Source organism: Chionomys nivalis, chromosome 21 (genome assembly GCF_950005125.1).
Source record: "Chionomys nivalis chromosome 21, mChiNiv1.1, whole genome shotgun sequence".
Lineage (NCBI taxonomy): Eukaryota > Metazoa > Chordata > Mammalia > Rodentia > Cricetidae > Chionomys > Chionomys nivalis.
In genome coordinates this window covers 34,906,819-34,932,637 of record NC_080106.1, presented here as the reverse complement: position 1 = coordinate 34,932,637, position 25,819 = coordinate 34,906,819, and the positions used below count along the sequence as shown (strand labels likewise).

Sequence of the window (25,819 nt, the reverse complement as noted above, 5' to 3'; positions counted from 1 at the left end):
ATAGAGAATATTAATAAGTATAAAAAAAGATGGGAACATAACCCAATAGTACCCATTGCATGTGGAACATTTTTACAACGGTAGACCACACTCTAGACTATAAAACAGGTCTTAGTACAGTGACTAATCTAGTGGCTTGGTAATGCTAGGTGCCCGACCACTGAACCACATCCTCACATTCTTAGTAAATTAAAGGTTTCAAATACATTTTTTTTCCTGCCATGATGGCAGGCAAATCAGAAATGAACAAGAATGCTCTCTGGAAACCTCCTGAGTTTTAGAAACCAAATATCAGATTTCTGTGGGTCAAAGAAGAAATCACAAGAGAAAACAAAAGCATTTTATATTAATGAGAATCTACAATGTTAAAATTGTGACCATAGCCAAGGCAATTCTTATTTTTTAAAAAGCATTTAATTGGGGGTTCGGAGGTTAGTCCATTATCATCCATGGGGGAGCATGGCAGCACACAGGCAGAGATGGTGCTGGAGAAGTAGCTGAGAGTTCTAGATTATGATCCATAGGCACAGGGGACAGGGCTTGGCATAGGCTTTTGAAACTCAAAGCCCAGCCCCAATGATACACTTCCTCCAACAGGGACATACCTCCTAATCCTTTCAAGTAATTCCATTCACTAGTGACTAAGCCTTCAAATCTATGAGCCTTTGAGGGCCGTTCTCATTCAGGTTACAGCTGAAATAGTGCCAACAGATAAATGTTATATCACTCAACATTTCTAAGTGACACACTACACACACACATTGACACAAGTTGGAGGATTAAGGGGTAACCTTCATGCCTATAAAGTGAAGGCACAGAAGAAATGGACAGACTCTGTGATGTACCTACACTACAGAAGAAGTAGCCTTAGGAGCCCAATATTGATTAAATTTGCTTTTAGATTTTATGTCTATGAGTATTTTGCCTACATTTGTGTATGTATGCCATTTGTGTGCCTGGGGAAGTCTGAAGTGGGCATCAGATCCCGTAGAATTGGGAGTTAAAGATGGTTGTGAGTCACCATGTGGGTGCTGGGAATCAAATCCAGGTCCTCAGTAAACCCTGAGCCATCCCTCCAGCCCACTAATTTTTGAGACAGGCTCTCATATGCTATAGTCCAAGCTGACCTCAAATTCCTGCCAGTCTTCCTGCCTCAGCCTCCTCAGTGGTGGGAAAACAAGCAGGACTACTATATCAGTCTGAAATTTCTAGTTTAAAAAACATTTCAAATAAAATTGGAGCTGCAGGTAGCGGCTATATTAGTGAATTCTACAAGACATTAAAGGAAGAAGTAATGCCAGTTCTATATAAACTCTTCAAAAAATATAAAAATAAATCACTTTGTATCAATAAAAACATCTTTGAAAGAAATGATTTCATGCAAATTTGCTGATATAACTCCATCCCTAATGGTGAGACCCTGAATGCCTCCCTTTTGGTGTCCATTCTCACTTGTATTTATCTCTGGTCTGTAGATTCTGTCATGTGTAATAAGGCAAGATAAAGAAGCCAAGTATGCATTGTGTATAGAAAAAGCACAAAGCATGAAAGCTACCCTCTGACCCCACAAGTACAACTTGGTAACCTCTTCCCAAATGTTAAGATTTGAATGTCTGAACTGTAAAAAAATACCATGTACTGTATGAACATAATTACCTACAAAATGTACTTTATAAATGTGCTATATATTAAGTTATCTAGCTATACAATGAAGAGTAACTTTATAATTTATGTAGCATTTAATCAACTGATGTAGTCAGTGAGCAATATAAGGAATACTGGGGTAAGCTGGAGACCCACAGAGACAGCAAATGCAGACTAGACGTCTTTAGAATGCAAAGGGTAGAAGAGAAAGGATCAAAGAAAGCTTTGCTTATGGTACTTAAATTTTTGAAAATACATATGCCGACAATATACATTTAATTAAAAAATTTCAATTTAATTCAGAGTAAAAAATTAAAATGATGGGTTAGAGTGTAGTTCAGTGGTAGAGTGTTTATCTGGCAAGTATTAGGCCCTGGGTTTAATCCCCAGGACCACAGAAAGGCAACAACAGAAAAGTGAAATGTCTAGGGTGTATTCTTTTGACTTTAAGTCTCATGTAGCCCAGGTTGGTCTCAAATTTGTTGTGTAGTTGAGGATGGCCTTGAACTTCTGATCCTTCTGCCTCCACCTCGGAGTGTGCACCTCCATACCATTTATGCAATGCTGGGAATTAAACACAGGGCTTTTTCCCTGCTAGACTAAAGCATTCTACCAACTGAGCTATAGCCTTAGCCTTAGGATGTGCACTTTAAAATCTGAGAGATGAAAAGTGACCAGAACTGTCCAAGCAGGGTGGGGTGAGGATTCACTATTAATTCACTACTTTGAGATTCCTTAAACTATGTATGTGTTAACATTCTCAATATCCTCTTTAAATACGAAACATGAACAAAAATCCAAGCCAACAGGTACCAGAATAGTTTGAGCCGACTTTGAGGCCCGAGAAACAATCCTAATGACGTATTCTGATTTCTTTCTTCATTGGACTGCTCACTGAAGTCACTGAACATTAGAAATAATTTTAGTAACTCCTCAGTTCTCCCTTCGAAGAACCCATGCCTCCAGAGGCCACTGATGCATCCATTACCTGCAATGAATGCCTTCAGGACCAGAGCTTATTTCTCTAGTGAGATTGTGGTGAGGAGGTAGAAAATAAGTGGTCCACGTGTGTTGTCCCAACTACCGGGGACAGGAAAACCACAAGGTTGAGGCCTTGAAGAAAAACCTTGGCATGGTGGCTCACATTTTTCATTCTAGCATGCATGAACCTGATGCAGGAGACATGCTGTGAGTGAGGCCAGCTTGGGCTTTAGAGTGTGTTACAAGCTGGCCTGGGCTACAGTGACACCTGTCTCAAAGCAAGAAAAGAGGTGGGTGGTGCTTACGACAAGGCCTTGCTATGTAACTCCAGCTGACCTTGTCCTTTGTAGGCTAGGCTGACTTTGAACCTACAGCAATGCTTTTGCTTCTGCTCCAAAGTGGTGAAATCATAGGAGTGAGCCACTGAACTTCCAAGTCATGCTGTCAAGATGGCTTAGTGGGTAAAGGCATTTGCCACAAAAGCCCCACATAAAGGTAGAAGGAAAAAAACTCTGCAGTTGTCCTCTGACCTCCACATACACAGGCATGCATATACATGCACACCTCCACACATGCACTCACACAAAAATCTCAAAGTGGACATGTGACTAAACATGACGTAACTATGATACTCTAGAACAAGGTATTGAGTATGTGTGTTGTAGATATGTGTACCACAATCACCAAGGAAGTCTGTTAAAAACACAAACGCTCTGCTTGACCCAGAGTGTCCTGGCGGATCAGCTTGGGTTTTCTTTCTGCAAAAGTGTTCGTTTAAATGTTTAAACTGCTGAATCCACAAGATTCTAACTTAATACTGAGCAATGTGCTTTAGCATTTTTAAAGTTTTAATATCTGTTTTTTCCTCACCATAGAGACTGAGAGAAATTAACAGTATGATACGGACTGGAGAGACTCCAACTAAAAAGAGAGGGATTCTCTTAGACGACGGAAGTGAATCACCTGCAAAAAGAATTTGCCCAGAAAATCATTCTGCCCTGTTACGTCGTCTCCAAGATGTAGCCAACGACCGAGGTTCACACTGAGGTTAGCCTCCAGTATGGAAACTGTCTTCACAGCAACTGCTTAGCAGTTAATGCATGCAGGATTATGGAACACTGCTCCTTAATCCAGCAATAGCTTAGAGCCTGCTAGAAAAGGGAAGCTCTCTGACTGGGTGTAGCAGTGTATACCTGTTATCCTGGCACCCAAGAGGCAGAGGGCAAGAGGACCAGAAGTCTGAGGACATCCTGGGCTACATGGCATGTCTGAGGCCATCTTGGGCTATATGTAACCCTGACTCAGAAACAGAGACAAAAAAGGAAAGACATTTCGGTGAGAACTTAGACTTACTTCAGGATATTTTTATTCATCCCGATTGCCTCTCCCCCACTATTGAGTGCTTACCTTCAACACTGCCCAGAATCCAAACCTGGATTTTTAACTCTGCTAAACTCTTACAAGTACTGCAGAAAACAAAACTTTAGAAGTTGTATAGGTGTGCCCCAGCAGAGGAATTGTATTTCAATTCATTCCCATTTGCATATGATTAGGTCCAACCATGTGCTTTAGGATGAAAACACCTGCCATGTTTACATTCACGAAACAGAACAGAGGGGATGGCCAGATCTGGACATCTCCAGGCACTTGCCTGAGGCTCCTGTCCCTTGAGCACTGTCCCTTCCCCAGGAGATGTGGTACAGTGCAAAGTTGTGCAATGTCTGAATGAGCCTGTGTAATTGGTGGCACTTTAGGGCTGTAAAATGCATGGCGTTGTAACCCAGATTTTGCTGTATGTTTATGATGGCACTTTCTATAGTGTAGACTTTAGTAGGTACAAGACTTCTAGGCTAAACAGCCAATATTTTAATGCTTTTCTTAAAGGACTTGATATAGCAACACGTTCTGAGCACGTGTAAAATGCTCCAGTTTGTGGTAGTGGCATTACATAGGGATCATCTGGCTAAGTAAAGATTTTTAGATTAAGATGAATTGAGAATTCAAATATCTTTGAGGTTATTCCTGGAAGCTAAAAAAATAGGTTGGAGAATTTAGGTTTTTATTAGTACACAGTACCATTTATACAAATTAGAAAATTATTTAACAGCTATTGATTATCTACACATATCTTTATTAATCATTATTGTTCCAGTCGTTTTTAAGTTGGACTATTAATCCTAAGGAGAAAATTCAATTGTAAATTGGATCTTTATAAGCCAAGTTACTAAGTAACTTGATACTGCTCTAAAGAACAGACCTGGCACTGTCCACTGGAGCAGTGCTGTGCGAAGTACTTATAAAACCTCTTGGTACCGCTGCTGTAATTTTATATGAAAATATGTGTATTTTTCAATAAAGCACTTATAAATTAGTCTCAGTTATATTGAAAAAGAGCATTAGTGTCCTGCATAAATGACAATCAATCATTTATTGGTTTATTTCATCTCTACTAACACATCAGTCATCCACCATTTAAATACCTGACTTCATTAGAAACCGTTTGAACACTTCTTTCTTCCTCCTGCCATAAAAATACAGTAATTTGCTTAAAACAAAACAAAAACAAAACAAAAAAACTGAACAAGCATCCTGTTTCTGCCTACTTTCCTAATGCTTCTGAGACAGACGTTTACAGCAAGTCAGCAGGCTGAAGCCGGAAAGCCAGTCTTCTACTTGAAAGTGCTGCCCTCTGGATCTCTTCTCTACACCCTTCTTCTTCGTGGCCTAAAGTATGTACAGCTGAAACCACCAACTTCCAACTACCACCTAGTGTTCATTCTCTCCGCTGTTAAAGTAAACACAACTTACCTCTAACATATTCAGAAAAATACTTAAGCCTCAAGGTCCCCAATAATTTGGAGCACTGAACTAGATTCACCCTGACACTTCTGACAGAAGTAACGCATTACTCAATGAGAGGTCTCCACACCCTGCTGTTAGAACCTACGCATACACAACACTGATAGCCAGTCACTGTTCACGCGGTTTACTCTTCAGGCCGTCCTTCGCCATTAGTCAGCTCTAACTAGGCCAGAGTCCAGCAGGAAAGTGCATGGTGCACCAGATCCACCATCTCTTAGGTTGCTACTGTTTTCTCTTCTTTACTGAAAGGTTGTACTGAGCCAGGCTTTACCCATGACAGGCCAGCAACATGAACACTTTTATTGTGCTGTTCGTCAGGCTTCTTCTAGGCACAATCAAAAACAGACATTTAAAAAAAATACTGATGAGCAAGTTCAGAATCATACTGACTAGTTTCCCCAAGAGTTAGCTGTGTGTAAACAGTGGCCTCAAGTACAGACTTTACAGAAACTAGGATAGCCATTTCAAAACTGGGTATGCACTTACTTTCTGAGTGAGCATCTTCTCTCTGGCCTCATCATGTACAGAAGGGTTCCATGGAGAAAAGCTTGAAGGGCAGAAAATATTAAAAACAGTTCATGGCTTTCAAAACATGTACAGCATCCAATTGAGACAATGCTAATAAAACTTAAGAAGAAAGAATTTTTTTTTAAGGTTTCTCTGTGTGGCCCTAATTGTCCTGGAACTCGCTCTGTAGAGCAGGCTGGCCTCAAACTCAAAGAGATCCACCTGCCTCTGACTCCTGAGTGCTGGGATTAAAGGCGTGCGCCACCACCATCACCTCCCCCTCAACCCCGGCTAAAGAGCAATTTTTAATCAGTTGCTAGCATGTAACTGATATTACCTCAAAGTGTTATCTAAAAGTGTTTCATATCATAATTACCTCTTATAGACTTATCCCTACAAACCTCATAGCACCCCTGAAATATTAAAGATGAAGAAAACAAGGCAGAATAATCCAAAGCTAGAAAGTCCAGAAGCGAAGCAGTCCATCAGCTGAGCCCACACACAGCACTGCAGTATGCTTCCCAGCAATACAAGAGCTATAGGGCCTCCACTCTATTCTAGCATGTTCTCCCCACCAAACCTAGATGGTAAGGAGTTGGGCTGGATGATGTAGTTCAGTAATCCAAATTATTGTGGACCTTGAGATACATTTTTCTGAATATATTAGAGGTAAGTTATGTTTACTTCAACTAAGAGTAGAGAGGTGAGCATGCACTATGGAATAGTTTGAAGTTGGCGGTCTCAGCTGTATGTATGTTAGGCCATGAAGAAGGGCATAGAGAGTAACTCACACTGTCCTCACATGAAAAAATGAATGAGCTCTGGACAGATTCTCAGGAAACCAAAGTCACTAAGTATTTCATTATGGGCAGTGTGTAGCCACACAAAGCCTTTGGTTTAAGGTCAAGAGCCCAAGTGCCATTAGGAGCTGAGCTGACAGAAAGTGGAAAGCTCCAGGCCAACATTCCGTATGTTTCTCTAAAGCAGAAGTGTAAAAGGCCAGGAGACATACTACTTACCTAATTGCGTAGGGGTCTTCTATTTTCGGCTGGTCAAACAAACGAGCAGTACATACTTTAACACTGTCAACCACTTTACTTTTAAAAAGCTGGATGTCTTTTTCATACCTGTGGTAAAAGTTTGAAAACTTTACCAACTTATCTTAAATAGTAATAGTAAACAATACACTTATCCTAAGTTAACAGTAAAAATCACATACAGTACTGCAGCCTCTGGGTTCAGGGGACTTGTGGTATCGATCTTGTAGAAGACTCTCCGTGCGTACATTAAGACCTGCCATATGTGATTATGGTTCCGCCTGCAGGGAAACAAGGCACGACTACTTCAGCTTGTTCCTGATGGCTGTGCTGCTACAAGAAACACTGATACACTAACCTCCACTTTGCAAATGCTCTCTTCACATCCAGTTCACCTGAGGTGGAATCCACTAGCGGATGAAAGACGGGAATATCGAACAGCAGGCGCTATGTGTAGAGAGAAACACCTGAGTGGGAGGATGCCATGAGCTAAACAGATCAGGCCCAAGAAGGGCCTTAACTACAACCACTTTTCTGTAAACAGTTTTCAACAGGGGAGATTCTCCGCTCCCACAGCATCACTATCACCAGGCAGACAGTGGATGGTACAGCACAGCCCCGAGCTCACCCACACCCCTGAGGGGAGAAAGGAAGACAGAGTACATGACCCCAGAGTACATAAAGCACCAAACCCTGCTGGCTGTGGGAAACATACATCTGAGGAAGCTGATTTCATTACAACATCTAAGGTCAGGAGAAGAATCAAGAAGTCTGTTAGCCTTGATTTCCCCTCAGTGACTGAAGGGATCAACTATAGTCCACTTACTGGACAGTCGCCATCTGGGTAGTTATCAGGAATATACACCGTAAACTTGAATACGCCATCCTGATACAGTCCGTGTCGTATGAATATTACTCCAAACCACACTGCAGAGAACATATGCATGCTAAAGTCTCATCTGTATCAGAAGACCCCACACAACAAAAATGAAGGTCGAATCTACATCTTACCTAATGCAGAGCGATACGATGGCTGTACATAGACACCTGGTAGCTTCTGCTTCACCACCAATGTACTGAAACAAGAGCAGTGGAGCTGCTACAGATGCCAGCGACACGTCTGAGGCAAACCACCCCACATTTTCTGAGACAGGTGGCAGCTGCGCTCCAGCTATGACGGAGTCACTCTGGTCTCGCACCCAAGTCTCCTAGATCGCCACCACCCTCCCCTCCAAACCAGAACAGAGAAACTCAAGCCGATACAGGGTGCGAGACTCAGAATGCCAAACAGGGTCAAAGAATCGAGTTTTACTCTCAGAAACAGGTAATTTTGAACATTAAAACTGAGGTAAATGAGCTGATGTGGGAGCTCCAGCATGTAGTCCCAGCACTTGGGGGCAGGGAGTGGTGGATCTTTATGAATCAGATTTCTACATAGTGAGACTGTGTCTCAAAAAACAACACAAATCAAAGCAAAAGTGCACAATAAAATTGAGGCAAATGTATTGGTAAAATTATTGCTTTAGAATTTATACATTCAAAAATTATTTTTCAGTATCAAAAATGTGGTACTTCCCCTTTGGGCTTCAGCATACTACTTTTGTAGTACTAAAGCTATTTTGCTTGGTTCCCTGAAGCTGCAGCTATGAGCTGTGATCTGCCACCAAAAAGGACAGTGTTGACCAAAGCACCCTAAATACAGTTACCTGCAAATCCTGAAATGCACAGAGAACAGTTTATGGGGCTTTTTTTGAGATTGATTTTTATGTGTATGAGCATTTTGCTGGCCATGCATGTAAATGTACTATTGAGTCCCTAGTCCCCACAAAGGCCAGAAAGGGGCATCAGATCCTCTGGAACTGTAGAAACAAATGGTTGTGAGCTACCATGTGGGTGCTGGGAACTGAAGTCAGTTATCTGCAAAAGTATCAAGTACTCTTGGCTGCTAAGCCATCTCTCTAGCCGCTGGGGCCTTGTTTATTCCCTAAATACCTTTTCTAAGTTAGTTACTGCTCCATGCTGACCTTGAGCATTGTTTAAGTTACTTACTGTACTCTAGGCTGACTTTGAACCTACAACAGCTCTTACTGCAACTGTACCAGGTATAGCTATTACCTTTTCAAGTCCCTGAGATTCAGCAGGTCCTACAGAAGCATGGCTATCAGACAGAGCTACCCAGAGATGTTTGTCAGAGAGGGCGGTTTTGTGTTTAACACACAGCCAACTTTCAGTCTCCACAATAGAAGTCTGTCCACCTCATGGCTCTGTCAGAAAACACAAGGCCTCCATTATAGAGCTGAAGAGACCATTGCCACACTACACTGGAGCCTCATTCCTTCCAACCATTACAGCATCAGTACCCTAGGAAGAGTCATCAGGATGCTTTGAAAATAACCAAACTACAGAGAAACTTAAAGATTAGAAAAATTAGGAATTCTCCAGACTTTCTGTCCCTTTAACAAATGATCCAAACTACATGGTGCCTGAACTCTTCTATGTGCCAGGCCACGGTGTGTCATCACTAGTGGCGTGCTGCACAGTGCTCGTCCCTGCTCTCCTTAGGCAGGGGGACCATCAGGGCAAGGGTGGGCCTATGACAAGCTACACTGCCAACCTTTCCTCCTGATATGGACCTTCGAGGGTTGTATCAAGTAAATCTTCTAATAACAGACCTTCTGACATACAAAACAACTTTGTAAATACTTTTCTGAGGGCTGGCAAGATGGCTCAGTCAGTAAAGGTACCTGCCACCAAGCATAAGGACCTGACATCAATCCCTGGGACCCACATGGTAGAAGAGAAGTAACCACAAGATATCCTCTGATCTCCACCTGTGCCATAGCACACACCTCCAACACACTTACAATTAAAAAAAAATGTATTAAAAATTTTTAAGCACTCTTGAGTTTTTTCTTCTAAGTCAGTGTTTCTAGTTCCTTTGCCTGCTAACTGTGGCTTCCGGACCCTTTCCTACTACACTGACCCCAGTCTGTCACAACGCTTCCTATAGCACGAGAGCCAAAATGGAGCCCAAACTTCCCAATGTGTGTGACCCAAGAGAGTGTCACTCAGCTTCTGCCCACTCTATACAGAAACTCTTCACTGAAATCTCTCACAGAAAAGAAGACAGAAATTAATCTACCAAGTTCCTAACCAAGTATATGTTCTCAAAAGTCCTGTCCGCCTTGCTGTTCTCTAGAAAACAGGAAGCTGGAGACAAGTCTGTCAGGAGACATGACTTCATTCTTAACTTGCAGGGAGCCATTCATAACTGACCAGTTATCCATGAGGGACTCACAATTCTGCAAGAAGCGAGTACTCCAGGTAGAAGGGCCCGTAAGAGGCATGGGTGCCATTTGCTGACCGCGCTGCTGGGGCTGGAGATGCAGGCTTCGTTACGGGCAGGGCGCTTTTGGGAACAGACGGCAGCTGCTTTTTCGGTGCAGTCCGCGGAGGACTGGTTTTCACATCCCCTGGTAGTGTCGTCTCTTCAGCTTCAGCTCGCTGTTCAGAACAAAGTGTGAGAGCATTTATGGCAACTCTGAAAGCAGCATCGGACAGCACCATCGTGGCTTCTAAGCTAGAGTTCTCTAGCATAGGAATTCCCACACCATGATCAAGATGCCTTCAAATCCCTTGAGAGGGCAGGTCATGGAAGGAGCAAATGAGACTGAAGCATGACAAAGCAGGAAGAACCCGTAAGAACAGTGTAGTCAAGCCTTTCACGAGCAGCTGAAGCAGGAAAGCCATTAACAAGATCAGAGAGCCTCATGCACATGCAGACACTGTAGAAATGGAGTTGAAAATAAACAGTGTAGGTGGCTGAGCTTAGCTGCTCCCTGATGTGAGCATAGGGATAGGAACAGAGAAATGAAGCTGTTACCTCATTTGCTTAGGTCATATATGATCCTGCTATGTTTCCACACTAGCATACATTGCTATCCTTAGTCAATGAGCTCATAATGACCAGAAAACTAGCATCTAGTTCACTAGTGCTTCCTAACCTCAAACACAGCAGAGGCTTTTTAATATATCGTATAAAACACTGATTGTGTGCACAGGAAAAAAGTACTACAGGTAGAATTGAGCTTTTAAATTACTGTTTGTATATTTTAAGCTTTCTTAAGAGGAAAATATATTTTTATTTTTTAAAGTTTTTTTTATTACATTATTTATTTGGGGTGCATGTGTGCCATGGCACACATACAGAGGTCAGAGGACAAACTCAGACTTGGCAACAAATGCCTTTATTCACTGAGCCATTCTGCCAGTCCACATATATATTATAGTTAATATATAATAAAACTGTGCATGATAGCTCACACTTATAATCCCACAACTCAGTAGGCTAAGGCAAGAAGACTGCTGTTTGCGTCAACCTGGGCTATGGAATTCCAGGCTATTCTGTGCTATATAGCAAGACTTTATCTCTAAAAAAATAAAGACATTTTATTTAGACCATTTATTTATTGCCCAAATCTTAGTTGACTTGACAAAAGCTTCTCTAAAAACCAAATCCTGAAAATATAACAGAGAGACATTCAGAATGCATCACAATTTCATCAAGTATACGTACAATCTAAATGAAACAATCTCAGCATAGTGATTCATCACAACTTCTGCTGATGTGAACTCAGCCCGAGAAACTGATTTTAATGGACAAAGTGATTTCTCAGAAATAAAACCCAGTAATTTTGGCTGAAGAATACATGTGCTCCTGATAAGAGATTGCTAGCCCTCCCTTCTATCAGAATTGCTGTTTGACTGTACCTACTTTGCGCACAGAGTTTGCAGACATGCTCCACAAAGGGTTCATAACGTGTACTCCAAACAAAGAACTTCAGTGCTGTGTCATCAAACTCTTCTGTCCTCAGCGTTCACGCTGCCTTGAAACAGGTGGAAAGAATACAACACACCGACACCAGCAGTTAAGACAGAGCCGAGCATCCTGGACACGCATCACGCCAAGCAGTGCACAGATGGAGAGGCCTGGGGATGCCATCAGAGAGTTCTAATAATCTCTTCGCCACACCTTTCCATTGCAGGCTCCAGTTCCTCTCACACCCTCAGGAATCTATATGAAACTGCACCACAGTCAAGCATGCCAAGCCCAGTACTTGGGAGGCTGAGGCAGGAGGATCCAGAGTTTGAGGCCCATTTGGATTACATAGTGAGACCAACTGACACACAAAAACAAGCAGACAGAAACATCACCTGTGTGCCAGGGTCCTGACCAGCATTTAGAATAGTCGTGAGTAGATTCAGCTTGCTCTACCACACGGCCACAGCTGCTAGAGTTGTATCCAGGCACCTGACTAATGGGAAGGCTGTATTCAGGATGCAGTAACCGCCTACACGCAAGCTGTGTCACTGTTCTCAGGGTCAATGTGGGTGACTAGGAACGTCTTGAATAAGTTGTGTCAAGTACAAAACTAAGAGCCAACAAAATAAGAAAAAACACGGGAGACCAAGTATACCTATATCATGAAAGGGGGGTAGAATCTTGTCCCTATTACTCCAAGGAACTGCCCTTAAAAAACAACAACGAAAAACAAAAACGGGCTCATTATGTGGTCCAGAGTGTTCATGAATTCACTACGCAGCTCAGGCTGGTCTCAAACTCCACAAATTCCTGCCTCTGCCTTACACTACTGAAGAACAGGTCACAGGCAAAAGGTTCGTAGCAACAGAGGTTTGTTCAAAGTACTAAACTGGAAATTCAGTAGTATGAGGCACTCCAAGAACTGTAAATGTATAAATTCAGGGAGGGTTCAAATGAGACATTTCACGAACCTTCTGCTTGAGGTGTCAGGCAGCGGATAGGAAAAGCAGCTTTCAAAGATCACAAGGTCAGTGGGTCACTTGCTAAAAATACAAAGACGCAAAGGAAGAAACAGCCTGCCCAACCAGAAACTGTCTCCCCAGGCTCTGCCGCGTTTTAAGGTGTGACTCCTTATCTGAATTGCTGTGTTTAGCAGCGAAAAGCTGAATGGCGAGTGAAAAGGGTCGAAAAACCAAAAAAAAAAAAAAAAAAAAAAAACAAAAAAAAAACTTAGCAACATTTCCTCAACTTCCTACGAGGCCCTGCTGGGCGGCGCCTCTCTACCCAGCAGGGATTTGCGTTCTCTGGAGTGTCTACAGCATCCACGGGTGGGTACTAGCGCTACCATCCCAGCCAGTGCCTATACCTGCTGTTGTGCGTTCCAGGAGACAGTGTCACCCAGTAATTAAATCAGAGGACAGGATCCCAGCTCCCCCATTAACCTGCAGGTTTGCAGTCAGTTAGCAGACTTCGCTAACCTGCTTTTAAAGGTGACTGACACACCAGGACATCGAAAAGTGGGGAGGAGGTATATTCCTGTTTGGCTCCAATGAAAACCACATTGGGTTTTCAGGACCCGCACTGCACTGTCTAGGTACACCTGTTTTATTGGGGTTCTTCGCCCATTGAGACTCGGTGTTTCCTACTTCTAGATATACTGGCAAGCAGGTACCTTTCAAGGCTGTGTCTTTTGCCTTTAAAAATTCAGTCACTGTCCTCAGTTCCTCCAAGAGACATCGCAGGTCATCCGTCGCAGCGATACTTTTAACGAAATGGTCCCAGTAGCAACATAAGCACATGGAACTGTAGCCAGCTTTTCAGACACTACCTAGGTAGCTAGATGAGCGATCAGCCAAAGGCATAGCATGACATCGTCCAATAGTGATGACAGATCTAAGAAAAACAGGCTCTATCCTTGTTCTCAAAAACCACCACCAGACTTCCTGCTCCTTTGGCTCTAAGTATAACAAACGATTTGCGTGGCTTTACACCACACAGCTGAGTGAAGTTGGCATCTTCACCTGTGCGACGATGGGCACACCGCAGAGGGCAAGTGAGACCTGGCTACCATCGTTCCTCCTCTGTGACACAGAGCTAACATGGGCACTTACTAATACATCACCGCAAAAGCGGGTTGATGAAATCCAACGTGAAGAGACCACCAGGGAGAACCGAGGAAAAGTAAACAGCTCCGGCCTCAGACAGTCCGGCCGGGGCAGCTAGCTGGGCCGGGCACCTTCGCTCGGGGCGCAAACCCGTCTCGGAGCACGTAGAGAATCTGGACAAACCTGTCCCGAGGTGATGCAAGGCTGGTGCCCGGCCCTAGCCTCTAAGCTGGCTGGAGGCCGGCCGGGCCCGCGAGTCTGCAGTCGAGGCCGAGGGCCTGGGGCTTCGCAGCAGCCCCTCGGCGGAGCGACCGGACACTGCGCGGGCCGGAAAGCCCGAGGGGGAAGCCACCGAGCCTGCCTCCCTTTTCTCCCTCGGCCGCCGCGCAGCAGGTGCCTGGAGCGCACAGGTGCGGCCCCGCCCCCGTGTCCCCGCGCGGCCGCCGTCGCCCGAGTCCCCAGCGCTCCGCAGGGAGCCGAACGCCCGGCCGCGGACGACACCCCTCGGCCCCGAAGGCTCAGGAGTCACGGGCCAAAAGGCAGGACGCTCACCTGGACGCCCTCGATGCGGAGCTCAGGCGGCCGAGCGCCACCGCGGCCCGACAGCATCTCCGGCCGCAGCGCAGGCCGGCCCCCGCCGCTCCTCTCCCGCAGCGCCCCGCCCCGCCCTGCCCTCGGCGGGACACGCCCTGGACACGCCCCCAGACTGGGATCTTCCGCTTGGACGCCCGTGCCGAGTGGTTCTCTCGCTGTCCATCAAGGACGTGCTTCCGGAAGGCGCTGGGGAGGTGGGGGTCGGCACTCCGTCCTGCCAATCAAATCAGTGCCGCTCGGGTGGGGCCGCGCTCGTCCCTCCCCTTACGTAACAGCTCCCAAGGCAAGCTGTCAATCAAAGAAGCTTCCATCCCTGGGGAGGTAGGGTGGGCGGGAAACAAACAGGCACCCGGCTGCCATTGGACACGGCGTGTGCCAGTCACCATGGAGACCCGCCCAGCGGTTTATGCGGCAGCCACTGGAGCCTTTCTCCGGCAGTGATTGCTGCTAGCTCCTGGCTCCGCGGGGCGCCGCCTGGTACCCAGGAAAGGGCTGGGCCTCCACGTCGGGGACTCTGAGTCAGTGTCTGGAGTGGAAGGAATGTAGGAGAAACTGGAAGTTGTAAAATCGATGTTATACCAGATTTATTAATAAACCAACTCCAAGGACAGAATTATACTAACCAGGCTTGTTAGAAATAATTGTATCAGTGTTTCTTCCCGGGGATTGCCCTTAACCAAAAGGGACAACCTCGATTTACCACCAGCCATTAAACTCATTGCCATAGTAGAGAACGCGCCTCTAACAGACAGTTCAAGGGAGGTAGGGTAGGGGAACAAACGTCCTTAAATACCGGCCTGAAATAAAGGCCCGTTTCTCTTCTGGAGAAAAGCGTAGTTCTGCCAGGTGGGCAAGATGACCCTGGGTAACTATTAGAAAAAACAACACTGATGTACTTAGGAAATAATTCTAGCTGGGTGGTGGTGGCGGCGCACGCCTGTAATCCCAGCACTCGAGGCAGAGAAAGAAAAAAGGAAGGAGGGAAGAAAGGAAGAAAAAAGAAGTAATTCTGCCAGTATTTCGCTGTGTAAATCTCCCTTCTGTCCAAGTGGCCAGAATTTCAGCTTCTGTTTAAATTGTTTAAAATGTAACCAGGGGCTAGGACCTGAAAGAGATTTAAGGATGACAGCATAAACGAAACGTAAAGGCCTAAAGCCTGTGGAAGTTAGTAACGTGTTCTGTTGGAGGCAAGTTTCTTTTGAGGCGTTAGCCAGAGCCAGAAGATGCTCTGGTCACACAGCTTTTCTGGACTTTTCCTGGGTGTATATATAGAATGAGTTCTCACCGTTTGGCATAGTCCTCTCCTTCAGGAGGTGCACCCATCTCTGCGGGTGAGGCAGGGGAGTGGGTGGCCTGCTGTAGGAGCCCCTCCACCGACCTGTCAGGTCACCTTGAGGCCCAGGGAACGACAGTGTCACAAGGTTTCCCACTCCTGCCTGAAGCTGTCACTTGAACCTGAAACATTGGCGACCTTTTCCTGCTCAGGCGCCTCCCACTGGGCACATTTCAAACTCAATAAAAAACCTCCCCTGACTTTCAAGACTCCCTTCCTGGCCTCTCCCTGGTCTACCCAATTCTGTGAAGGCTGCCGTTGGCCTTAATGCCTCCAATTCCTCTAATCCATCATCATACAGTACTGTACAATTCTGGCCACCCTCCCCCTGTGTCCCCCCCCCTTTTTTTAGGCACAACACTTGGGTCTTTTCTATGGCCTCGTTGGGTGCCTTCAGTCCAGAGAACTCCTGTCTGAGCAGTTTACTTCTTCCATTTCGATTGCCACTGAGATCATGGTAAATGACTTACTAAGTGGCAGGAAGCCAAAACTCATGATGGCTATCCCAGAGATTGGTTCTGATATCCAACTTCCTCCCCCAGCTGAAAACAGCCCTGAGGCGGCTTGCTCTCACCAGTTTGGATACATTTAAGAATGTTCTGGCCCTGTTAGCACTGGTCTTCACATAAAAGAAAGGAGAGCTGGAAGTCTTTTCCCCTGGCCCCAGAAAAATCTCCTCTGGAATCTCTTCAGCCTGGTTTCTCCCCGGGACGCCATCCTCAGAGACTGTCCCTGACTTCCTGCTTCCTCAACCCACTGTTCTCCGAGTGGACACACGAACATTCCTCAGTGCGCATCTCGCCCTGAGCTTGTTTTTGCATGCATGCACCTGCCCACCTCACACTGGATACCCAGACACATAATTCCAACGCCCGAGAGCTCATTCCTGTGCATGCTAAACAGCCACCAACTCCAACTACCTACCGTCACAGAGGGGCTTCTTATGTTGTGAAATGAGCTCTAAGGAGTAGCCCTGCAGTCCTCCTGGCATGTCTGTTAGTAAAATGGCTGCAGCCAGGAGGGTTCCAAGGTCAAGCAAAATATTTTGATGAGCAAGAATACTTTTTCAGCCGAAGATGTGCCAGAATATCTTAATGACCGACGGGAGTCATTGGGTCTCTGAATATAATCCAGGAGTCAAAAGCCAGAGACTAAGATGTCCCGATTAGAGGCAGAGTCATTTGCCTTGGATCCCTGGACATCAAGGAGCGGCGACGTACAATGAATGCCACTAAAGTTTAGAACGTGTTGCTTTCTGTGAGCGTAGATGTAGGGGCAACCCGAGGCCAGCGAGAGACAATTACAAGTTTAGTGACAGAGCTAAAGAACTGAACGCGTCCCAGAGTATTTAAGGACTGGAGTGGAGACAAACAAGCCATAGATTAGATATGGGGTGGGAGATACTGCAGGAGTCTTCAAAGGAGGAGGATCTAGATCCGTGGTTCTCACTTGTGGGTCGTGACCCCCTTTGAGGGTTGAAGGACCTTTTCACAGGCGTCGCCTGAGAGCATTCGACAACAGAGATATTTACATTATGATTCATAATAGTAGCAACAAAAATAATTATAGTGGGGGGGTCACCAAAACATGAGGAACCATATTAAGGGTCATGGCGTTAGGAAGGTTGAGACCCACTGCTGTAGATGTTTGCATTAAGTTACCGGCTGGTCAGACCACTCCATGAGGTGAGAAATGGAGCCGGTTTGGTGGGGGCAGTAGGGGTTTGGTTGGGGGCTGAGGGATTTGGTGGAGGAAGTGAGGACTTTGGTCAGGGGTTGAGGGGTTTGGTGGGAGACTGGGGGCTTTGGTTGGTGGGAGTGGCTAAGAAATGAATGGTTATTATTCTCTCCTTTGTTGATGACACAGCCTTGCTTTTGTTGAATTCAAACCCTTCAGAGTTCCCATTGGTTTCCTAATAAGAAAAGACCAGACTTCTCATGATGGCTGTGTCTGACGCGGCTGTCCCCAAGCTCGCCTCCTCCAATACCTGAAGATGTGCGTTCACCACAGGAGGGGGCATTGCCCTGTATCCCCCTTCCCTCTCAGCACAATCTGTTGCAGTGCAGTGTGCTGTTTCTTTGGGAGCTGCCATGACACGTGCCCATCTCTCACATTGGTCAGTAAGTTCTGAAAAGGGAGGCATGACTGTAGGGCCTCATGCCAGGATGGAGTGGGACCCAAAAACCACAGAAAAGGAAAAGGCGGCTGAAGTGTGTTTGTGTACTCTCTCTGCATGAAAAATGGCTTGAAATGCTTTGTCCTTGAAATTCAGAAAGAAACTCATTTCCAAAGGCACTGTGTCCAGAGGTGAGGCACTTTACGGGGGAAGGGGTACTGTTCTTGGGAGACTCCATGAGCCGCTGTGATGGCTGACCTGTCAGCTTGACTACATCTGCAATCCACTAAAAACCACAAACTGGGGGCGCTCTTCTCTTGGTCAGATCATTTGGAGCAGGAAGACCCGCCCTAAATCTGGGCTGTGTTTTGTTGCAGCAGTTCAGATAGAAAAACTGCTTTTTACCTGCTCTTCCCTCACTCTCGATGGCAAACCAGCCTTGCTTCCCTCCAGTACTGCAGACACAGATCTGGTCTGTTGAGACACACAGCCTCGTGAGCTGAACAACCAGGGGTTCTCAGCCTCTCCAGTGGGAGACAGCCATTGCCAGACTACCAAGACTATAAGGTAAATATATATATATATATATATGATATGGGATAACATGTATATACTTATATATGTGATAGACAGACAGACAGACAGACAGGGGGTTACCACACACACACACACACACACACACAATGCTATCAGTTCTGTTCCTTTACACTCACCACAATGATGTATTGTTACAAAATGTGGCCACATGTCTTCTTTTCTCTACTTTCCTGATTGCCTTTCTGCTTTCTGTCATGACACGAAGCAGTAGCTCCCACCAGATGCCAACACCACACTCCTGGATCTCAGCCTAGGGAAGCACAAGTGAAATAATCTACTCGGCAACCTCCAGATCACCGAGTCTCAGGTATTCTATTACAGTAACAGAAAGCAGACTAAGACAGAGGTCGCTACGAAAAGGACAGTGGGTCCAGGTGTGCCTGCCTGTCATCTGAGCAGATGGATCGAGAGTTTGAGGTCAGCCTTGCTGTGCATCGTCTCAAAAGCGAAACAAAACAAAACAGAAAGACAGAATGGCTTACTTAAAGAGCAGCAAACGAGGAGGCAGTCTCAAAGAACATTAGATCGCTATAAAATGCTGAGCTTGGGAAACAATCCACCCTGGACTTGACCTGTTGTGCCAATTTGAGCTAATCATTACCTGGACCAGCTAGGATCACCTGGGAGACAGCGCTCTGGGTGCATAGGCCTGTGTGAGATTAGCTTGACTATATAAACTGAGCTGAGCGTGCCTGGCCACTGTGGGTGGCACCATTCCCTGACTGGAATCCTAAACTATGGAAATGGGAACTGAGCAGGAGCAAGCATTCATTGCTCAGAGGGCAGGGACAGCTGCTTCCAGCTTCCGTTGCCTTCACTCCCCTGCCCATGATGCATTGGGACAAAAGAAGCCCACCTTGAAGTTGCCATTGCTGGGTAATTTATCACAGCAAAGAACAAGCAACTGAGACATTGGGCGGTGGTGGCGCACGCCTTTAATCCCAGCACTTGGGAGGCAGAGGCAGGCGGATCTCTGTGAGTTCGAGACCAGCCTGGTCTACAAGAGCTAGTTCCAGGACAGGCTCCAAAACCACAGAGAAACCCTGTCTCGAAAAACCGAAAAAAAAAATTATCTTAAGAAACCCTTTTTACATTTATTTATGTGGGAAAGGGTCGAGTAGGTCTTCTTCCTCTGTGGCTCCGGGGGCTAGAACTCAGGTCACCAGGCTTGATGACAAGCACATTCACCTTCCAAAGCACTCATTCATTTTATGGCGTTTGCCAGTCTAAAGTTCTGGAATGCATCTGATATGAAAATTGCCCCAAAGGTCCTTGTGCTTAGAGCTCAAAGTCTTATCCTACCGGGAAAACTGTTGTGAAAGCCTCCTTTCGGTCCCCAGAAGCTAATTGTTCAAATCAATTTTAATCTCTCATTTCCTATCAAAGATCTCAACAGGAAGAAGTAGGGAAGTGATGAACCTGTTTTCTACCTGGAGCCATCTGCCCCACGCTCTTCACGAAACACGGAGCCTACATCTGTCTGCGGATTATGCGTATGGTTTAGCACACACAAGACAATCAGCTGACTTCTGACAGAAAATGGAATTAAGACATCAAAGACTTTATGGATAGTGAGATCAAAGTAGTTGGACATTTAGCTTTTCTTTTTTACAACTGAATGGATTTAAAGGAGTATATTAAATACGCAAAGAGTCTATTGTTAAGCATGGTGATGACCAATTTTGATTGACAAGTTGGTTGGATTAAGAAATACCTAGAAGTTGGGCTGGGGAAATGGCTCAGTGGCTAAGGGTACCTGCTGCCAGGCCTGCTGGCCTTGGGTTAGAGCTCCAGAACCCACACAGTAGAAGGAAAGAACGGATTCCTGTGAGCTGTCTTCTGACCTTCACGTGTGTGCCAAGGCATGTACGGATGTACTCTCTCTCTCTCTCTCTCTCTCTCTCTCTCTCTCTCTCTCTCTGTGATAAAACACCATGACCAAGGCAACTTATAAGACAAAGTGTTTAATTGGGGATTTGCTTACAGTTTCAGAGGGTTAGTCCATGACCATCGTGGCAGGAAGGATGGTAACAGGAAGCGAGGCATGGCACTGGAGCCAGAGCTGAGGGCTGATTACATCTGATTCGTGAGTTGGAGGCAGAGAGAGTGAGATTGAGCCTAGCGCAGGCTTTTGAAATCTCATAGCCCACCTCCAGTGACGCATCCCCTTCAACAAGATTACACCTCCTTATCCTTCCCAAACAGTTCCACTAACTGGGGATCAAGCATTCATATGAACCTCAGGGGGCCATTATTATTCAAACTATCACACCATGATAGATTGAATCCAAGAACAGAATGAATTTTCCTACCTATGGTAGTTTAAATAGGTATGGCCCCTGTCGACTCTTGGGTATGCTTGCCCATAGTTCTGGAATGGCACTATTAGGAGGCGTGGCTTTGTTAGAGTAGGTGTGGCCTTTTTGGAGAAAGTGCTTCACTATGGAGGCTGGCTTTGAGGTCTCATATGCTCAAGTCATGACCAATGTGACAATTCACTTCCGGTTGCCTACAGATCAAGATGTAGAACTCTCAGCTCCTTCTCCAGCACCATGTCTGCCTGCACGCTGCCATGCTTTTTGCCATGATGATAATGGACTAAACCTTTGAACCTGTACACCAGTTCCAATTAAATATTTTCCTTTATAAGAGTTGCCATGGTTGTGGTTTCTCTTCACATCTATAGAAACCCTAACTAAGACATACCCATAGGTCCCTTTATAGCATGCATTTTTCTATAGCAATTCAGAAATTAACAGCAACGGCCATCAGATGCATCAGAAACCACAAACCTGAGAAGCACTGCTTTGGGGAGATGATGCCGTGGCTGTCCTATCTATGTCATCACAGTAACTCCCCGCAACTCCCAGGTTTGAGTGAGTAGGTGGATTGCTAAATGGATAGTTGAAAAATCCTACAGAAAACAGCATTTTTTTTAAAAAAAAAGAAAAAAGTTAGACTAGTTTATGAACCATTGAATATTTGTAGCTTCAAGAAAAGCAACCCACATACAACACTGGTGCTCATGCAGGCTGAGAAAATCAGTTTCCTTTTGTGATCAAACAGCATCTTGATGAACAGGGCACAAGGCTTGCAAAGAACCTGCCTCTTTTTCAATGCTGACAACGGTATCACCGGCCGCAGGAGCAATCTGCTGGTTGACTTTGGTTTTTGGAAACCACTTCTTTCTGTGGCTTACAGCTTTTAAAATGTTAAATGCTGGGGAGGGAGAGGGAACTGGGATTGGTATGTAAAATGAGAAAACATTGTTTAAAAAAACTGGGAAAAAAAACGCCCTAAAATGTTAAGTGCTTAGCTTCCATATAACCAGATCTGCAAAATAAGAAATAGAAAATTGGGCATGGTGGCTCATGCCTGTGTCCCTGCATTTGGGAGGCTGAAGTAGGATAATCATTACTGTTCAAGGCCAGCCTGGGTCAGAGTAAGACCCTACTTCAAAACAAATGAATGAATGAATGAATGAATGAATGAATATAAGGGGGTAGAAGAGAGAGAGAAGAGAAATATTAGTTGAAGACGTGTTACATGTATTTGTGCTGTGAAATATTTGTTTAATGATGCAAAGATGTGTTGCATTCTTTTATGTTGCATTTGCTTAACTCTGTAAAGCTGTGTTACTTTGCCTGTCTACAACACCTGATGGTCTAATAAGAGCTGAATGGCCAATAGCGAGGCAGAAGAGAGGGATAGGCGGGGCTGCCAGGCAGAGAGAATAAATAAGAGGAGAAGTCTAGGCTTGAGAGAAGAGGAGCCAGGAGTAAGAAGACGCTAGGGGCCAGCCACACAGCCACACAGCCACACAGCCACACAGCCACACACCTACTCAGTCACACAGCCACACAGTCACACAGTCACATAGCCACACAGTCACACAGCCACACACCTACTCAGTCACACATCCACACAGCCACACACCTACTCAGTAACACAGCCACACAGTCACACACATAGCCACACAGTCACATAGTCACACAGTCACACAGCCACACACCTACTCAGTCACACAGCCACACATCCACACAGCCACACACCTTAGTCACACATCCACACAGCCACACAGTCACACAGCCACACAGCCACACAGTCACACAGCCACACAGCCACACAGTCACACAGCCGCACAGCCACACAGTCACACACCTACTCAGTCACACAGCCACACACCTACTCAGTCACACAGCCGCACAGCCGCACAGCCACACACCTACTCAGTCACACAGCCACACAGCCACACAGCCATACAGCCATACAGCCACACAGCCACACACCTACTCAGTCACACAGCCACACGGTCACACAGCCACACAGCCAGCCCCAGAGTAAGAAGGAAAGAGAGACACAGAGTAAAGAAAGGTAAAAGCCCAGAGGCAGATGTGAAGAGAAACAGAATGACTTAAGTTAGGAAAGCAGACTGGAAACAAACCAAGCTAAGGCTGGGCATTCCATAAATAAGGCCAAGTCTCTGTGTGTTTATTTGGGAGCTTGGTGGTGGACCCCCAAAGGGAAAAAACAAACAAACAAACAAACAAACAAAAACAATTACAGAGAACATTCGTGGAGAAATAACCTGCATGCAAAGGACTAGTCCCAGCATAGTTCAGACGCTTCTATTTCTTGTATTAGGACCATCACTTGATTTTGAAAGTCACCAACTAATTGGAATGAGACAACCCTCTGTCTCTCTCTGTCTCTCTCTGTCTCTCTCTCGTTTGTTTGTTTTTTGAGATAAGATTTTTCTGTAGCTTTGGTGCCTGTCCTAGAAGAGACAACCATCTCTTCTTATTCCAACATTTTAGCAGGGAAATTTTGAGTCCAACCAAAAATATGACTCCCTCTTGGTTTATTTATAAACACACTACAGTCATCACGTGCCTCAGCTCCAAACGTTCTTCCAGTGTGGATCCCCGGAAACAAGGGCACCCCCACAGCCAAACTTAAAAACATCCACTCCACACACCTAGACTGTTGAATGGCAGTGCTGTTGTTTTTCTCTTTGCTCTTTGGGGACCCGCCACCAGGTTCCCAAATAAATCACATGGAGTCTTATTATTTTAAATGCCCAGCCTTAGCTTGGCTTGTTTCTAGCCAGCTTTCCTTAACTTCAATTATCCCATCCACCTTTTGTCTCTGAGCTTTTACCTTTCTCTATTTCTGTCTACCTTTCTTCTTACTACGTGGCTTGCTGTGGAGCTGGGTGGCTGGCACCTCCTTTTCTGGCTTCTTCATCTTCTCTTCCCAGATTTCTCCTATTTATTCTCCCTGCCTGCTAGCCCTGCCTATCAATTCTTCTGGCTTGCTATTGACCATTCAGCTCTTTATTAGACCAGTCAGATGTTTTAGGCAGGTAAAGTAACACAGCTTTACAGAGTTAAACAAATGCAACATAAAAGACGCAACACATCTTTGCATCATTAAACAAATATTCCACAGCATAAACAAACGTAACACATCTGAAAATAATATTCCACAACATAGCAGACCGATTTTAATTTTCGTACAGCAAGGAATTCGTTCTTTTAGTTATTGGTATGTGGTGAATAGTTATATTCCTTGTCAAAATTCCTACGCTGAAATTTTAATCACCGATATAACGCTACAGGGATGGGACTGAGGAAGGTGAGCAGGTCATGAGCTTAGTGCCTATATTCGTTGCTTTTTTTATTACCCAAAAGACAGAGCTCAAGGGAAGCAGGCTTGAACTGGGCTCACAGTTTGAAGGGGTTGTAGTCCATCATGGTTTGGAGAACATGGCACAGAGGCAGAGGCAAAGGTTGCTGGATCACATCTTGGTGGGTCAGGAAGCAGAGTGGCCTGAAGCTAAGCCAGGCCATAACCCTCAGTGCCTATCTCCCAGTGGTCCACTTCCTCCTCTAGACCTCATCTTCTAGAGATCCTACGAGCTGAGGGCCCAGTGTTCAGAAATCGCCACTCAGGGACCTTCTGTGTCCAAACATAACAGTCTACATCTGGTCCACTTAGGGCCACGACAGTTCATAACACGACATGCTTTCAGACCAACTGCAGTTAGTGTTAGTGTTCAAAACGCCTGATGGAAGTGGGTCTTGTATTAATCTGTTGCTTTCATTGGTTAATTAATAAAGAAACTGCCTAGGCCCATTTGATAGGCCAACTCTTAGGTGGGTGGAGTAGACAGAACAGAATGCTGGGAGAAAGAAGCCGAGTCAGGAAGTCGCCATGATTCTCCCACTCCAGACAGACGCAGGTTAAGATCTTTCCTGGTAAGCCAGCTCATGGTGCTACACAGAATATTAGAAATGGGTTAGATCAATATGTAAGAGCTAGCCAATAAGAGGCTGGAACTAATGGGCCAGGCAGTGTTCAAAAGAATACAGTTTCCGTGTAATTATTTTGGGGCATAAGCCATGCGGGCGGCCGGGTGCCGGGGACGCAGCCCCGCCGTTCTTATTACAACAAACGCCAGTGGCTTCTGAGACTTCAGGTTACTTTTTAACTGTGAGCCCTATTTAAAAAAAAATAAAAAGCAAATTAAAAAACAAATGAAATTAAATTTAGAAATTAAAAAAATAGAACAAGTTACACACTTCCGATATATAACAGTGCAGGGTAAACACTGCTGGCCCACACAGGAGAGCAGAACCAGGGACCAGAGGGCAGACCTCAAACACAACAAAAACAAAAGCCTAGCAGGGCAGACATCACACCTACAATTCCACATCTGGCATCTGAGCCGCGTGGTGGAATTATCTGGACTTGAATGTCCTTGGGAGCTCCGGCCCTGCAACGCGCGCATGTGCGTGCGCACACGACACTCTCTCTTGAGTTGTCCAGGAAATGCCCCAAATCGCCTTCGGCAGGTGACCCACATTCCTGCCTCTCCAGTGGCCTGGGGTCTCCATGGCAATCTAGACTTCACAGTTTCAGGCATGGCCCACTCAGGAGCTCTGTGCATTCGCGCTGACCCTGCTTAGCCTCAGCAGTAAGCTTCTAGGACTCTGAAATGCTTGCATCCTGTATGCCTGCAAAAGACCACCATGTGGCCACTGCCCCGAACCTGCCAGCTCCAGGTTCCCTTGGGACGAGATTACAGCAGTCTCTGAGAACCTGACCGGCTGGACAGGGCAAACATTTCTCTAGGCCAGCAGTTCTCAACCTGTGGGCCCCACAAACCCCCTATTAGGGGGTTGATGACCCTTTCACGAGAGTCGCATATCAGATCTC

General features: G+C 45.5%; 2 protein-coding genes across 6 annotated transcripts in view; one reads left to right on the top strand and one right to left on the bottom strand.

The window, feature by feature from the left end:
- The window catches only part of Rbl2 (RB transcriptional corepressor like 2), a 50,782-nt gene extending 45,785 nt beyond the window's left edge, over positions 1 to 4,997 (top strand). Inside the window, exon 22 of the mRNA XM_057753684.1 lies at positions 3,501 to 4,997. Coding sequence (XP_057609667.1) covers positions 3,501 to 3,671 — 171 coding nt within the window. The 3' untranslated portion in view covers positions 3,672 to 4,997. The remainder of the gene's footprint in view (positions 1 to 3,500) is intronic.
- Positions 4,998 to 5,034: 37 nt separating this feature from the next.
- Aktip (AKT interacting protein) lies at positions 5,035 to 14,648 on the bottom strand. 5 transcript variants are annotated; one of them, XM_057753685.1, is made up of 10 exons: positions 14,511 to 14,648; positions 11,806 to 11,913; positions 10,330 to 10,535; positions 8,043 to 8,107; positions 7,858 to 7,958; positions 7,390 to 7,478; positions 7,214 to 7,312; positions 7,014 to 7,121; positions 5,974 to 6,034; positions 5,035 to 5,812 (listed from the first exon to the last, which is right to left on the bottom strand). In XM_057753685.1, the coding sequence occupies exons 2-10, from the start codon at positions 11,845 to 11,847 to the stop codon at positions 5,702 to 5,704; spliced, it is 882 nt and encodes a 293-aa protein (XP_057609668.1). In that variant the 5' UTR covers positions 11,848 to 11,913; positions 14,511 to 14,648; the 3' UTR covers positions 5,035 to 5,701. The 5 variants fall into 5 exon arrangements, with proteins under 5 accessions (XP_057609668.1, XP_057609672.1, XP_057609669.1 ...); XM_057753689.1 differs by having other exon boundaries at positions 5,035 to 5,809; XM_057753686.1 differs by having other exon boundaries at positions 11,806 to 11,917; positions 14,511 to 14,631.
- Positions 14,649 to 25,819: the final 11,171 nt, after the last annotated feature.

Coding starts and splice junctions, on each gene's coding strand:
- Aktip (XM_057753685.1), bottom strand. CDS start 11,847: ATGAACCCTTTGTGGAGCATGTCTGCAAACTCTGTGCGCAAA. Junction 7,479..7,857: donor ACCCAGATGGCGACTGTCCA/GTAAGTGGACTA, acceptor CTCTACACATAG/CGCCTGCTGTTCGATATTCC. Junction 7,313..7,389: donor AGAGCATTTGCAAAGTGGAG/GTTAGTGTATCA, acceptor GTTTCCCTGCAG/GCGGAACCATAATCACATAT.